Source organism: Onychomys torridus, chromosome 1, assembly GCF_903995425.1.
Source record: "Onychomys torridus chromosome 1, mOncTor1.1, whole genome shotgun sequence".
Classification (NCBI taxonomy): Eukaryota; Metazoa; Chordata; class Mammalia; order Rodentia; family Cricetidae; genus Onychomys; species Onychomys torridus.
In genome coordinates, this window is record NC_050443.1 from 129,198,765 (window position 1) to 129,214,144 (window position 15,380).

Sequence of the window (15,380 nt, forward strand, 5' to 3'; positions counted from 1 at the left end):
AAGTGCAGCGCGCCGTTCCCAATAAAACTTTATTTATAAAAGCAGGCAGTGGGCCAGACTCAGCTTATAGGTCATAGTTCACCGCCCCCAGTTCCAGTCAGCTGGATTTGGAAAGGAAGAGAAGGCTGGAACATCGGACCCAGGGAGAAGGGACTTCCTTGGAATTGTTCAACACAGTGTCTAGTTCAGCTCCCTGGGACTTGAGTGACAGACAGCTTGCCTCCAGTCCTGTCATGGGAATTGCTAAATCTCTGGCCAGAGCACAAAACAGCAGAACACAAAACCTTAAGGCAAAACACAAACTCCTGCCCCCAAGTCCTGGCAGGTGGCAGTTAGTGGTACAGCCCTGACCTCAGCTCTGAAGAAGGCCACTGAAGGGCTGTTTTGTACTCTTTGTCTATAGCAGAGAAACTAAGGCCCGAAGAGGTATAAAAACCTCATCTAGAGTTGCCCAGTTAGTAAGTGGCAGAGGTGAGCTTTGAACCCAGGTCTCTCTGGCTCTTCAGCACCTCTCACAAGTAGGCCCTGTTTTCCTGTCTGTCCTTGCCCTGCTTCACCCGGTGTGTTTAGAGATGCTGGTGGGCCATTGCACAGACATCCTCTTATATGTAAAAAGCAAGATCACTCACTGTTGGTCAGAATTAGAGAGAGGCCAGACCAGTGGCCCCTGGAACTCCCCTACGCCTGTCTGCCCATTCCTTGGTACCCACTTCTGAGTGGGAATTGTTCTCCAAGTACCAGGGCAGGATACCCTAGACAGAAGTCAGAGCTCTGCCCCAGAACTGAATCCCACGGCTGCCCTCGCTACAGGGCAGGCTTCTCTGAGAGTCCTGCCTTCTCGTCTCCTACCAGAAAGCATGAGGAATGTCTTCCCTGCCTCCCCAGCCATTACTAGGCCAGCTCTGTGCTGGCCTGGATTTCCTTCTGTCTCCAAAGGGCAGTAGTGCCTAGAACACAGAGGCAGACGTTCCTAGTGTACCCCTAGTGAGATGGCAGAGGGGTGGCGGCAGCTCCCTGCTCCTCCCATTCCAACATGACAGGCAGTCATAGGGCCCTGGGGACCGGCCTTCACCACGCAGCTGCCACAGCTCCTGTGGCCCACTCAGACCGGCAGAGAGATTGGCCCTGACAGAGGTACTGGGGAACCAGCGAGCTATGTCCAGAGGTGGGTGGGTGGGGCCGGCCTGGGGACCTCAGGGTGGGTGAGGCCAGGCATGCAGCGACTGCAGCAGTGACAGCTCCGATGGAGGCCTGGCGAGGTCCAGCCGAGCGTGCCCTGCACTGGGGCCTCCCAGCCCTGGCCCTCGGCTTCTTTCTCTTCCACTGTGATCCCTTCACCTGCTTCTCCTTTCTCTCCTCTCCTCCACCCGCCCCAAGTTTCGAGGACTCCACCCTGTCCACGGCCACTACCCTTGAGTCTATTCCCAGCTCCGCGGGAGAGCCGAAATGCCAGCGACCCCGCACACTGATGCGGCAGCAGAGCCTGCAGCAACCGCTGAGCCAGAACCAGCGGGGCCGGCAGCCCAGCCAGCCCACCACCAGCCAGAGCCTGGGCCAGCTGCAGGCCCATGCGGCCTCGGCACCGGGCTCCAACCCCCGGGCCTATGGCCGGGGTCAGGCTCGGCAGGGCACCTCGGCCGGCTCCAAGTACCGGGCAGCTGGGGGCCGCAGCCGCTCCAACCCAGGCAGCTGGGACCACGTGGTGGGGCAGATTCGAAACCGAGGCTTGGACATGAAATCTTTCCTGTAAGTCCTCCCCTTGAGCGGGCCAGCTCCCCACCTCCCCCACCCAGCCTTTCCCCCCCCAAGTCTCCTTGGGAGCAGAGGGAGCAGGACACTCATGTTCCTCCATGTGGGAACACACATATTCCCACAGTGTGTCCGGCAGGTTTAGGGGTCCCCTCTCCAGCCTTTTGTGACTTATATCTGGAGTGCCACCATGAAAGGATTGGTATCAGAGTCCCTAGAACTCTGAGGACCCTAGAACTCTCTTGTGGCATCTGAGGCTTGAGAAGAGAAGCCCCCCTCCAAAGTTTAGTGAGAACACATAACTAAGTGCTCTGGAGGTCCCTGAGATCTGCCTCTCCGCCCTCCCCCATCAGTCCCCAGCCGCTCTTGTCACTGTGCCAGCCTTGCCTCACTCTGCCCTTCCCTCCTCCTCTCCCCAACCCATCCCTGTCACTGAATCTCCAGAGCCCTGCAGTCCTCCCTCCAATTCCCCTTCTGTCTGTAACCAGATTCTGCTGACCTTTCTGCCCCACGCACCCTCCCCCAATCCCGCCCTGTCACTTCCCTGTCCATCCATCCCTGACCCCAGCCCTATCATAACGACCCCTCCCCTGAGGACAAACCTGAGCCACACCCCCAAAGCTGCCAAGTATGGTATTTTTCCCAAGGACCCAGCATGGAGAAGCAACACCACACTAGCCAGCAGCTGACTTTCACTGCTTCCCCGACGCTTGCCCCACCACCTCACCCTCACAGGGATATTCACTCTAGGAGCTGAGAGGTGTGGGCCCATGAGCCTTGTTCCAGCTGTGAGGGTATCATTCCTATCACCCTCTTCCCCGGAAGACCTCTTAGGTATAGAGCGGCACCATTAAGTCTGAAAGGAAGAAGCCAAGGCCAAGCTCACTGGAAATACACAGGGGCTTCCAGAAGGCAAGAAAGTTTCTCAAAGCATGTTATATCTCCATCTGAGAGCCCAGCCAGAGCGTCCAACTCGGACAAGAGCCACACTCCTGGAAAGACCCTCCAACAGAACTAGGTGCCCACACCTGGTTGCCGGAGGCCTGTATCATGGCCCACGAGCCATTCTGCCCAAGGCTGCCCCTGGGTAATCAGGGAAGCCTGTCCATTCAGGGAAGGCAGTCAAGTGCTGAACCAGAGAAGATGTCCAGCAAGGCCTCCTGTCTGACAATGGATTGTTTTGGGATAGGTGCTGTGGCCATGAAGTAGGAGATGAAGAGATCTGGTTCTGCTGTAGCATGAACAGAACTGAGGCTCAGCTAGGCCCCACCTGACCTTAGCGGGGAGTATGCCCACCTATTTCCTGTTCTTCCTACAATTGCTTAGGCTGGGGCCTGTGCCTAAGCTCCCCCAGCAGCAGGAGAAACCCAGATATCAACTCTTCCAGCCCACCATCTTCCTAACCAACCAGAATTCTGATGGGCACAAGTTAAATGCCAGCATCCTGGGGCATGGCTCAGATGCCAGCATCACATACCCACCATCCTGCCCCCACAGCAGCTCTCATACCCCCCTCACCTGCTGGCCACCTCCAAGCCCAGCCTTCTTCTACTTACCCCTCACAAGAAAGGGTTGCATATTCTGTCTGTAAAGGCTGGATAAAGCCGGACACATTCAGTCTCTACCACATAAGGTTTTCTTTTTCCTCTTAATATTTCTAGATTACAGAACTGTTTCCTAGCTTGTGGACTGTACAGAACCACTGATAGGCTGAGGGGTGCCAACCCTTGCCTTGCAGTGTAGCTGCTTGCTGTATTGCCGAGGTTCTTTCAACCTAATCCACGTGTGAGGGCCATCCAGGAACTTGCCCTTCCCTCACATGGAGGATGCATCCTTCCCACCTGATAGGTACAACCCCATCCAACCAGACCAGTCTGTCTCCCCCAAGTCTAGCTCCGCTCCTCGTCCTTGCCCTCGTGGTCTGCAAAGCTGCAGAGAATGACAATCTGGGTATTTATGCAGAGGAGCAGCTCGGTTTTAAAGAAGACCAAAAGCAGTATCTGAAAAATGCATTAACTGGGGAGGAAAAAAACACGTGTTTTCATTGGGTTCGCCTTCCCCCAGCTCAACTAGCTCCTGAACAGCCAAATGGAATTTTACCAACTCAGACATTAGCGATAGTCAGGAACAAAAGAAGCCAGCATCCGGCCTGAGGGGAGGGGAGAGTGGAGCCCCAAAAGTTAGATACCAGCACAAGTGTCAGCTTGGTGTGGCCGTGCCCAAGACAAAGACTGAGAAGAAAAAGGGCACCTCCTTGCTTAGCCTCCTCCCCTCACTCAGACCCCGGTGGCATCTCCCATTTTCCACAACTCTTGTGCCCGCATACCTCACCCCAGATGCTGTGTCTGGCTTGAGTTCCCATTTTGGCAGTCTCCCTGGGGAGTAATCACAGAAGCGCTTGCTTTCCATCAGTGCCTGAAGTGATAAATTCCTGACCTAAGGTCCACCCCCTTCTGGAACATTCTGTCAGTCCGTCTCCCTGTCTTTCCCTTGGCCCTTCTTGTGAGACATGCCTTCATGCCTGTCCTGAGAATCTTCCCACTCTTTGTTCTGATGGGCTCTACAGAGGTTCTCTCAGGCTCTACAAAGCCCCTGCAAACTCAGACTTTGATGGCTTTGAGGGAGAACCACCAGAATTTGCATTTCCTCCCAGGAAGTGCCTGTGACACCAGCAAAGCTCCACACAGTGGCTCTCTGAGGAGGCCTCCACACTCAAGGTGTGTGGCCTCAGACCCCACGCTGCTGCCCACACATCCTCTCCCAGTCTCTCTCATCCTGTTGATGCCTGCCCACCATTCTGCTTTGCCCACCTTCCTCAGAGCAGTGTCTACTGCGGGCACAGGCTCCCTGCAGCCCTGCCAAAGCGTGCCCAGACCTTGCCAAGTTCCTGGACTTTCTCTCCACCTTTGTTCCCTAGTGCCTTCTGAACTGCTTCTCCACAGAAAGGCCTCCACTGAACAGGTCCTGGAGGCCTCTGGTCATTCTCTGACTCTCTGGGGAAGTGGACAAGAGAGAGAGGCCCCACTATGCCTGGGATCCCAGAAGGGACAGAATTGGAATTCTCCTATGATGGGCTGTATATCTGGAGGCTGGAAGAAGCTGGCTTCAAGGACATCCAGTTGACCATGACCCCCAGATCTATGAAGGGCATCCCTGAGCGCAGTGTACAATGCCTGTTGGATGTCAGATGTTTCTATAGTACTCCCCCTGTGTCCCGAACCTCCCGGGTGTATGCCCTGTACAGATATTGAGAGACCCTCTACCCCTTCTCCCAGAAAACAGACAACCAGAATGACTTCAGCTGGGGATACTAGGGCCCAGGGCCTCTGCACAACTCTCCAGCCTATGTGTTCCCCGGGGACTATCCCAGATACCTAAGTCCTCTCCTCGGGCCTGTGCCTAGCCCCTTTCCCATGTTACCCCCAGAGACTCCCACTCTTGGCCCAAGGCCAGCTGGACCCTCCCCTTGCCTCCCTCCCCCCCTCAGTTCTCCAACTATTTACAGTTCTGAAGATTGGTTTCTTTTCTCCAGGGCCAGTTTCTTACGCTTTTTCTCTTCTCTCTCTTTGTTTCTGTCTCTCTCCTCCCCCTCACCCTTGCCCCTGTCCGTGGGGCCGCCTCCTTTCACCCCGGCTGGTGGGCTGCCCATCCTGGGCAGGGAAGGCCGGATGGTGGTGCTATCCCTGGTATTAGGGCTTTCGGAACAGGATGACTTTGCCAATATCCCTGACCTGCAAAACCCAGGAACCCAGCAGAACCAGAACGCTCAGGGGGACAAGAGGTACGAACGAGCGAGGCCTGCGGCGGCGGCGGCAGCGGCAGAGAAGGAGGCTCGGAGAGGCCACCCGCCTCACCCGGCCCCGACTGCTGGACGAGGTGGTGGTGTCTTCAGCAGATGCTGGAGTGGGAGGAGAAGTCCTCCAGCTGGTCTTCTGTCCCCTGACCACGTCAGTGGTGTCCCTTGGGTCGATGAAGGGACCATCCTGGGACCATTCTGGATCAAGCCTGCTCCCCAGCATGCTTGTCCTGGCCTGGAGCAAGCCCAGACTCCTGGGCCCCATCTCCCTGCTTGCCTCCCTCTGCCGCCCCTCCATCTTTCATCTCTGCCCCCTTCCCCAACCCAGAAATCCCTGTTTCTCTGGTGGTTGGTGAGTGAGGGGCGATGTTGGGGAATGGCATAAGCCTGTTCTTCGGGATGTTAAAAGGAGCGGGCTGTGGCATGCTGGCTATTTTTAAAAAATCAATTCAGCCACAGTGTTGAGAATGGACCATAGGAAGAAACTTGGGAGCAGGAAGGGCGGTTTGGACACTCTCGTGGCTATTGGGCAAGAGTTGCTGGTGGCTTGGATACCAGCATGGGATCTGTTCAGGAAGAGCAGATAGACAGGCTAATGCCTGGGGGGTGGGGGGCGGGGAGGGGGGGCTGAAGAGAAAGCAGAGTCCCTGAAGCTAGGCTGTTCTCACCTTTCTAGTCTCCCTCTCCCGTCTTCCTAGGCCAGGCAGAACCACTTGCCCAGACTTGCACCAGAGTGCAAGGGGGCCACTGACGAGACCGGAAATGGACACACAAGCAATGAGCACATTAATGGCTTTGGTCTTCCTGTTGGCCCTGGGATTGTCATGTAAACCATCTGAGCCTGTTTCCCGGTCTGTCGGGACACATGAGACAGAGTTCTTGCTGGCACTTCAGAAAGTGCTACTGCAGTCAGCTGTGAGCCCCCTGGCCTAGGCTGCTGACAGAGGACTAAGGCTAGCCCCGCTCACAGGGCCTCCTTTCTGCCTCCCATGCCTCTCTTCCCTCCTTTCTCCCTCTTCCCTTTTCATCCTCCCTTCCCACTATCCCAATTTCTGTTCTTGTCGCTGTGACAACCCTCCTCACCTTGTGTATCTGCCCCCACCGCAGGTTTTCCCTATGAGAAAGTGGTGCAGAGGGTCCTCTACCTCCAGGTCCTGGATTACGACCGTTTCAGCCGCAATGACCCCATTGGGGAGGTGTCCATCCCTCTCAACAAGGTGGACCTGACCCAGATGCAGACCTTCTGGAAGGATCTGAAGCCATGCAGCGATGGGAGTGTAAGGCCCCTGCAGCCCTCTAGCCGGAGCAGCGGGGTCAGGGTTGGCAGAGGGTCCCTGACCATTCTCAGCCTTAGGCTGGCAGCAGGACTCAGAGCGGAGCACTGATGGGCAGCCCCCAAGAGAGCTCACCCCTCAACCTCCCTCTGGCCTGCAGGGCCTGCTGTGCTATTCAGCCACAGAAGAGGAACCCCTGGTGGGGAGGGTCTGGGATGAGGAACAATGGGAGAGGCCTGGTGACCAGAAGGAACCAGAAGGGTGGTCCCTGAGCACAGCCCCCAGGAATGGAAAGTGGGGCCAGCCAATTATAGCAAAGTCTGGTTCTGCCAGGGTCCCTGTTGCCTACCTCAGGGCCCTGTGAAGACTAACCATAGTTAGGCGACTGCAATACAGGCTATACCTCCTAGCCTTTGCCAACTGGAGTTCAGGGAAGCATCTCCCGCTGCCCTCTGTGTCAAGGAGTGGCTGGACACTGCTCACAGGTGAAGGGAGGGTTACAGGGTTTATTAGCACTCCCAAAGGTGGAGTCCTTACCTACTTGCTCCCTTGACCTGGCCTTAGGCGGGCTTCACATCCGTTTGTGCTCAGTTCTGCTTCCCATCAGACCAGCAGCCTACAGTAGGGCAAGTGGGCCAGCATCAGTTTAGCCAGCGCCTCCCGCTGTGACCTCAGACAAGTCACAGACCCTGTCCTGGCTTCCGCCCCTGCCTCTGTCAAATGAAGGATTCAGTGGGATGAACTCTGAAGAACACATAAAGCTTCTAATGAGGACATGGGCCCAAGGGCTGGGGCACTTGTCAGATCCTGTGAGCTGGGCAGAGATCAGGATTAGACTGGTAACCCTGATGCTCATTAGAGGCGGTTAGGGACAGGAAGGGACTACCCCAGGCTGCTGCCAGGGACTTGTAGCGTAGGGAAGGGGAGGTAGGCTGTATGTGACAGCTGACTGGCTATCTCACAGTGGCTTCTGGAGACCAGCCCTCTCTTTCCTTCCCACCCTGAATCCATGTTGCATGTCTAGTGGGTCAGACACCCCTAGAGAGTAGGAGGAGAGAATGAGACCTGTTCTTTCCCTTGGTGGTACGGCTGGCGTCAGCCCCCGCGCCCGTGTGTGTAAAGTGCAAGTTGGGGAAGTAGCAGAGCCTGCCACCCCCTACCCACCTGGGTCTGACAGAAGCCACAGGGTCTCAAAGATGGGCTCCCAGCAGGCCTAGAGAGCCCTGAGGAGAGGAGAGGAGTGGGGTCAGGGACAAGAGGATGCAGGGGGACTGGAGCCCTCTGAAAGCTGGCTAAGAACCCAAGCCCTTTGCCAGGGAGGGTTGGGGAGGAAGGTGTGAAGCGTGAGGGAGCAGATGCAGGCTGGAAACGAGATTTCACATCACCCATGTGTTAATTAACCGGCTCCATTTTCACCCAACAGCCTATTTATACCTCCTTGCCACTCAGGTCTCCATATTTCAGTATACCCATCCCTTCTGATCATGACATCAGCTTGTCCTCTGCCTGCCTGGGAAAGGTGGGTATGGAGGTGGAGGCCTGCCTTGGGCTCTCCCCACCACCTGGCCCCACCTTCCTAGTGGACACATGCCATTCCCACCTGTTCATGCCCTCTCATATCTGAAACTCATTTCTCACAGCTCTTGGGGTGTCTCCAAGTGGTGGGAAGCTTCGAGGGGCTGCAGACTCAAGTGATTCCTCCCTAGCAGGTGCCCCTATCTCATAGCTTGGCATGGGTGCCTCCACCAGGCTATAGCACCTTAGGGACCCACCCTTTGACCTTTGGGCCTTACAGCCACAGGCTGGCTCATGTGTCCCTTCCACTAAAGCATGCCCTCTCTACCCCAGCTGACCCTTTGACCAGGTGTCTTGACCGCTTTGGTCTGTTAAGTAACAGGGTCCTGTGACACAGAGCTCTGTGCGGAGGAGAAGCCACTCCAGGGCCCAGACAAAGAATATGGGTATCCAAAACAAGCTACAGGGAATGTGAGGGACAGTCTGCCTCCAGCCCAGCCAACATTTCTTGGTGCTCCTGGAGGGCCCCTTCCAGGATCTCCCAAGCACTAGGCCTCAGCATATGACCTCAAGGTACTCTTGAACATAGGCATGGTGGGGGTGGAGACCCTCGCTGTGTCTGTCCCACTCATCCTCCCACACCACCCACTGCGTGCTCACAACCATCCTTCCAGCATTTCACCTTTGCTCCTTGGGATCCAAATGGTTTCCACCGTGGCCCCACCCCCACCCCGAGTGGGGGGCAGAGCGGACCAGGCCACCCCCATTGCTCGCCTCCTCCGATGCCGCCATGTTTCTTCCGCCTCTGTGTGTCCCCCGCCTCCTCTCTGCCTCTCCTGTCAGCCGCCACGCTCCTCCTTGTCCCCTTGTCCACCCAGCAGCCTTCTCCACACGTCTGACTAACCTTTCTTAGCCTCTCCTCTCTCTGTCTCTCTGTCTCTCTATCTCCTTTCTCCATCTGCTCCTCACAGGGGTGTCCCTGGGCCAGTGACCAGCCCCTCTGCCTCTCCCTCTGCCTATCTCTCTGTCCTGTGACCTCCGACAGCTTCAGGGGTGCTGACCATCTTTTCCCAGGCTGCTTTGCAGCTATGCTGACGCTGTGGTGTGGCCAAAATAACTCCGACTTTCTCATACCTTCAGCAGTCAATCTCACGCTCTCTCCTCTCCTGCTCTATTTTTAACCTGACTTTACCTCTCCAGCTATTTCAGTCTCCTCTTCCTCCCCGTGCCTGTCTGTACGAGCACATGTCCATGTGCGTGTGTGTGTGTGTGTGTGTGTGTGTGTGTGTGTGTGTGTGTGGTCGTGTGTGTGTGTGTGTGTGTGTGTGTGTGTGTGTGTGTTGGGGCGCGGGGGGGGGGAGGGGCTCGTGTATGCCTGCCACTGTGCACTGGTGTGTCCAAACCTCTAGGGTGTACAGGGAGAGGGCAGGCAGGTGGGCGGATATGTTGGGCTGTGTTACAGAGCAAGGCCAGGGTCTCACAGCGGGTGCACAGTGCACCTGATGACCTGCCATTCCTGCTTCCGATTTGTTCCAATTCACACGCGTACGTCCGCATGGCTGGATCTCCCCTTTGGGGGAGCCTAAGTGTGCCTCCAGCTGTGTGTGTCACCACAGAGGCTCTGGCTGCCCTGCCCGCTGCCTGTGCTGTCTTCTCCCTGTTGCTCTAGGTATCTGTTGGGCTTGTGTGAATTTTTATGTCTATGTATGTGTGTCTGTGTGCACGCCCTGCTGTTGTATCCTGGTGTCTTCCCCCAGGGCCTGGCATATTCTGAGCATGTCTGTATCTGCCTGCTGTGGCCGCCCATGTACTTTCAAGCTGGTCTGTGCCAGGGGATGTGGCTTGTATTCAGCCTGTGTGGCTCTGTGCTCTCAAAGCTGTTTAATTTTAGCCTGCCCCAAGCCCTATGCTGTCTCTTTCTCACTGCCTGTCCCACCTCTTCCTCCTCATGAGACATTCCAGCCTGGTCCCTGGGGAGGGTCTTAGTTGTCCCTTCCTAAGTCCCGGCTGAATGGAGCCTGGGCTCATCATCTGGCTATTAAACTAGAGATCCCAGCCCCCTGGACCAGCATGGCAGTGGGTGTGGACATTGTTGCCTGCTAGGTGGTGACCTGTATTTCTCTGACTCAGGGTAAGAGTCTCATCAAATGTGTTGTGTGCGTGGGGAGCACGGTGGGGACTGGGACACATGAGGTTATCATGTGCCTTACCCAAAGACGGCTATTCAAGCATAATGGGTGTGGCACATTTTGTGTGTGTGTGTGTGTGTGTGTGTGTGTGTGTGTGTGTGTGTGTGTGTGTGTGATGTTAGAAACAGAACCTAGGGTCATGATTAATGTTGGATTAGCAAGCACTTTACTATTGAGCTGCATCTTCAGCCTGTAAAAGAGCTTGTATTAAATCAGATTAAAACTTTCACACTCAGGGCTAGAGAGATAGCTCAGCCAGTAAAACACTTGCCATACAAGCAAGGACTTGAGCCCCTAGAACCTACGGAAAAAGAAGAGCAGGGCATGGTGGGTCTGTAAGCCCTATGCTGGGGATGTGAAGTCGGGCAGTTTCCTGGGCCTCACTGGCTAGCCAACCTTTGCAAGCCACAGACTAGTGAGAGACCCTGTTTCTAAAAGAAGAGAGATAGCATCTGATGACAGTCAAGGCCTCCTCACACATGCACACACACACACACACACACACACACACACACACACACACACACACAGTTAGTACTCCTTCACACTAGCCACATGGCGAATGCACAGATTCCAAGCCCAAGACTAGTACTGTATGAGACAGCAAAAGAGCTACCTGTCACTGCCAGACAGCCGTGTGGACAGTGGTCCCAGCCTCACCTTGGCTACAGGGTGAAGAACACCTCGGCTCTGCTGAGGCTGAGCAAACACAGGTGGGGCTCTGAGAGAGAGGCTGTGGAGTGTTTGCAGAGGGTAATGACGTGGAGAGACACCTGGACAGGCCACCTGGCGCCTGCTCCTTTCCAGACTGGGTGGAGAAGGTCTCTGCAGCGCAGGGAAGCTCAGAGAATAGCCATGTAAGTCAGAGAGCTGAGGGGAGTTTGGGCGGGGAGGGGGGTAACAGAAGGAATGAAGGCTCCCCCTAAACAGCCCCCACAGGGCAGCTCAGCCAATCACCTGAGACAGAGGCTCGGGAAGGATGAGCCCTGAGTGCGGGTCTTCAGGGAAAACCAGGCTTCCTGTGAACCAGGGTTTTATTCCTGCTGGCCTCCCACAGGAGGTGACAAGGGCTCAGTTCTCAGAGAGGATCCTGTGGCCACCCAGGCCCATGGAGTCCAGCCCCGTCCAACCTGAAGGCCATGCTCATTGGAACTATCCCTCCCGCCCCCAACCTCCAGGTTGCCTGCAGGAGGGAAGGCTGTAAATACAGCCCCAGTGCCTGGCCAGACGCCTCACGATGAGTCTGACCGCAGAACGGAGCCCCGGTCCTCTGTCTCGGATCTCGTCAACTCCCTCACCAGCGAGATGCTCATGGTGAGAAGGGTTGGGGGTGGGCTGTGGGGGACCAGAAGTAGGCAACTCCGTCAGAGACTTATTCAGTCCTAGCAAGATCCATGGCTGCGCAGTGTTTGCAGACTGAATGAGGCCTGGTTTCTTTTCCCAGCTCTTTCATCAAAATGCCTTTCCATGCCCCCAGGTCGGAGCAAAAGGGACCTGTGGACAGCTGGGCTCTCTGACCATACCCTCCCTTCTAGTTCCCACACCTGTCATCCCTGCAGGGAGATCAAGGGGAGCGTCCCCTTCCCTGTGACCCAGCCTCACCTCTCCTGTTGCCCTGCAGGGGAGCCGAGGGGAGCTGCTCCTGTCTCTCTGCTACAACCCCTCCGCCAACTCCATCATCGTGAATATCATCAAAGCTCGCAACCTCAAAGCCATGGACATCGGGGGCACGTCAGGTGCTGAGGCTCATCATGACGGAAAGGGCAGGGGGTGCAGGGAGCTTCCTGTGAGATGACCGTCACTTTGGATAGGGAAGATAGAAGTGGATTGGGGCCCCACCTCTGGCCCTGACCCATCTACCTAGCTCCTCTGACTAGAGAGATACCAGAACCCTTTGGACACACTCTGGGTCAGCATCATCTTAACAACCAGGCCTCCCTGAATCAGGAAGAAAGGCAACATTGTGGTGGGGAGCCCCCAGGCCTAACTCCAGTACCACTTTCATGTGGCCTTGGGGAGACCTGTCTGGAGTGCCAGCATAAGAACGTTAGGGTAGTGTCCAGGGTGGTTTTTGGTTCCGCCACCTGCTGATTTTCCCTAAGCTCTCTTGTTCTTGCACTGGCCCCATCGCCATCTTAGAAAGCACGTAGCCAGCTCCCGCTTAAGTTTCTGCACCTAGAAGGGCATGAGGATCCTTGAGTCTCCCCAACACACACATTCTGTCCCTCTGACCCTTCCTCTACCGCCCCACCCCCAGACCCCTACGTGAAGGTGTGGCTGATGTATAAAGACAAGCGGGTAGAGAAGAAGAAGACGGTAACAAAGAAGAGGAATCTGAACCCCATCTTCAATGAGTCTTTCGCCTTCGACATCCCCACAGAGAAGCTGAGGGAGACCACCATCATCATCACTGTCATGGATAAAGACAAGCTCAGCCGCAATGATGTCATTGGCAAGGTATGACTAGGTGGGGTGCATAGCCAGGGGCACAAGGGTTTGTCCTTAAGGGGCAGCAGGGGCTAAGGATGAGCACAGGCCTGAACACCAGGGAAGACCCAGTCAGACAGGGAAAGAAGGAACAGAGGAGTACCTTGAGTTCCTCAAAGGTCTTCTGAATGGGCTCTCAGACTGGTTCAGCCCTGCTCATGGGATGAGCTGAGTGGGTGGAGCCCTTGCCAGAAACCAAAGACTTGACTTCAGCTCCTGGCTGATTTGTACTCCAGGGTGGCTTGGAGTAAGTCACGTGGTCTCTCTGAGCTTCTGTGTTTATCTGTAAAATGAAGCTAATGCCAGAGTTACCCGAGATGTCACAGATGGGGATTCTGGATGAAGGTGACCTCTTTTGTTTGTTTGCTTTTTGTTTTTGTTTTTCCGAGACAGGGTTTCTCTATGTAGCGCTGGCTGTCCTGGAACTCACTCTGTAGACCAGGCTGGCCTCAAACTCACAGAGATCTGCTTGCCTCTGCCTCCTGAGTGCTGGGATCAAAGGCATCCACCACTACTGCCTAGCCAAGATGACCTCTTCTTGCATGTTAAGCAAGAAGCCAGACCTAATTTGAATTTTTCTACAACACAATTCTGTGACATAAACCCTCCACTTTTCTACTTTGAAAAGCATTTCCCTGTGTTTCTGCTTCAATGTTTGGAGTATGGGCATAAAAGTCTGTGGGGTTCTGGTTTTGTTGTTGTTCATTTGTTTGGGGGCACTTGGAATGGAACCCAGGTATTCACTGCCGCTGATCTATACATATCTCTGGCCCTGGAACTCTACCCTTAACAGCTGTCGCCTCTCTGAGCCTCATTTTCTCTGCTCAAAATTAAAGTAGGGAAGTCCTAGCTCCACAGTGAGCTGCTTAGCCTGCACTTGGAGCATGCAACAGAGCTTCTGTTGTCATAGAAGTTAGTTATGAGGTGACCCTACCCATGGCACATGTGGTCATCTATTCAGTAACAGAAGTTTGCTTTCTACTGTTTCGTTTTGGTTATTTGTTTTGTTTTGAGATAGTCTTTCTATATATCCCTGGCAGATACGGAACTCACTGTGTGGACCAGGCTGGTCTTGAACTCAAGAGTTCCACCTGCCTCTGCCTCCCTAGTGCTGGGATTAAAGGCTTGTGCTACCATATTCAGGCTGGCCTCAAACTCATAATATAACTGAGGATGACTTTGAATTTCTGATCCCACTGCTTCTACCTCCCAAACACTGTGATTATAAGCAAGTGCCACAGTACCTGCTTTATGTAGTGCAGAGGCTTGAATCTGGGGCTTCTGGTGTCCTGGACAAGCACTCTACTGAATGTGCCCTGGCCAGGTCACAGAAGTTTGACCAGGAATAGTTCAGGGAACCTGTAATCAGAGCAGAGGGAATGTGGGAGTGGAAAACACAGGTCCCTAGGTATATGGCTGTCTTGGTTACCTTCCCACTGCTATGAAAAAGCACCATGACCAAGGCAACTGATAATAAAATACAAAAATAGTAACTCAGGTATTTAATTGAGGGCTTGCTTACAGTTTCAGAGGCTGAGACAATGACCATCATGGCGGGGAGTATGGCAGCAGCAGGCAGGCACTGGTGAGGTAGTTGAGAGCTCACATCTGACTGACAAGCACAAGGCAGAGAAAGCCAACTGGGAATGGTGTGGGCTTCTAAACCCTCAAAGCTCATCCTCAGTGACACACCTCCTCCAGCAAGGCCACGCCTCCTAATTTACCTCCCCAAACAGGTCCACCAGCTGAGGACCAAACATTCAAATATAATGAGCCTATGGGGGCCATTATCATTCAAACTCCCACAAGGGGCCAAGTTTGGAGAAGGATGGCCTGGCTTCTGCAGGGAGGGGACCAATCTGGAGGCATTCCACAGAACGTAGCTGTTGGGCAGAGAAAAGCAGCTAAGCCTATGGGAAGAAAGCTGAGAGTGTCACTCACCCAACCTGTGGGCACAGGAACCACAGCTAGAGTGTATGCTCAGGGCAGGGCCTGCTGAGCCCTCAGAGGCCTATCTGGCCCCAAACACAGCCTGGTCTTGTAAAATTAGCTATTCCTTCAGCTCCTTTAACAACCTACCTCCTGTGGACCAAACCAATCAAAAGTGGTTTTGTTCTTGCTTTGGCCTGGGTAGTTTAAAAAACCTGAGGACCTCACTCAGAACCTTTCTGAGTCACAGTTCCGAGCTCAGCTCCTGGAGGCAGGGAATCTGGCCTTGCTCCAGGCTACGGTGTCATGGTAGGCTGAAGTTGCTAATGCAAAGCAGAGGCCCTGGAGCACATTTCTGTGGCCTTGTGGTGGTGGGGTAGTGGAGAGGAGTAGTCTCTTTGAAGAGCCAGCCTGGGAGATAGGGAACTGACTGAGACCTCA

At 54.8% G+C, this 15,380-nt stretch overlaps 1 protein-coding gene across 1 annotated transcript in view; it reads left to right on the top strand.

Annotated features, from left to right (window-relative positions):
• Nucleotides 1-15,380, top strand: part of Syt7 (synaptotagmin 7) — a 47,862-nt gene that overhangs the window by 28,302 nt on the left and 4,180 nt on the right. Inside the window, exons 4-8 of the mRNA XM_036178171.1 lie at nt 1,378-1,746; nt 5,408-5,696; nt 6,616-6,822; nt 12,145-12,259; nt 12,781-12,980. Of these exons, the coding sequence (XP_036034064.1) occupies nt 1,378-1,746; nt 5,408-5,696; nt 6,616-6,822; nt 12,145-12,259; nt 12,781-12,980 (1,180 nt within the window). The remainder of the gene's footprint in view (nt 1-1,377; nt 1,747-5,407; nt 5,697-6,615; nt 6,823-12,144; nt 12,260-12,780; nt 12,981-15,380) is intronic.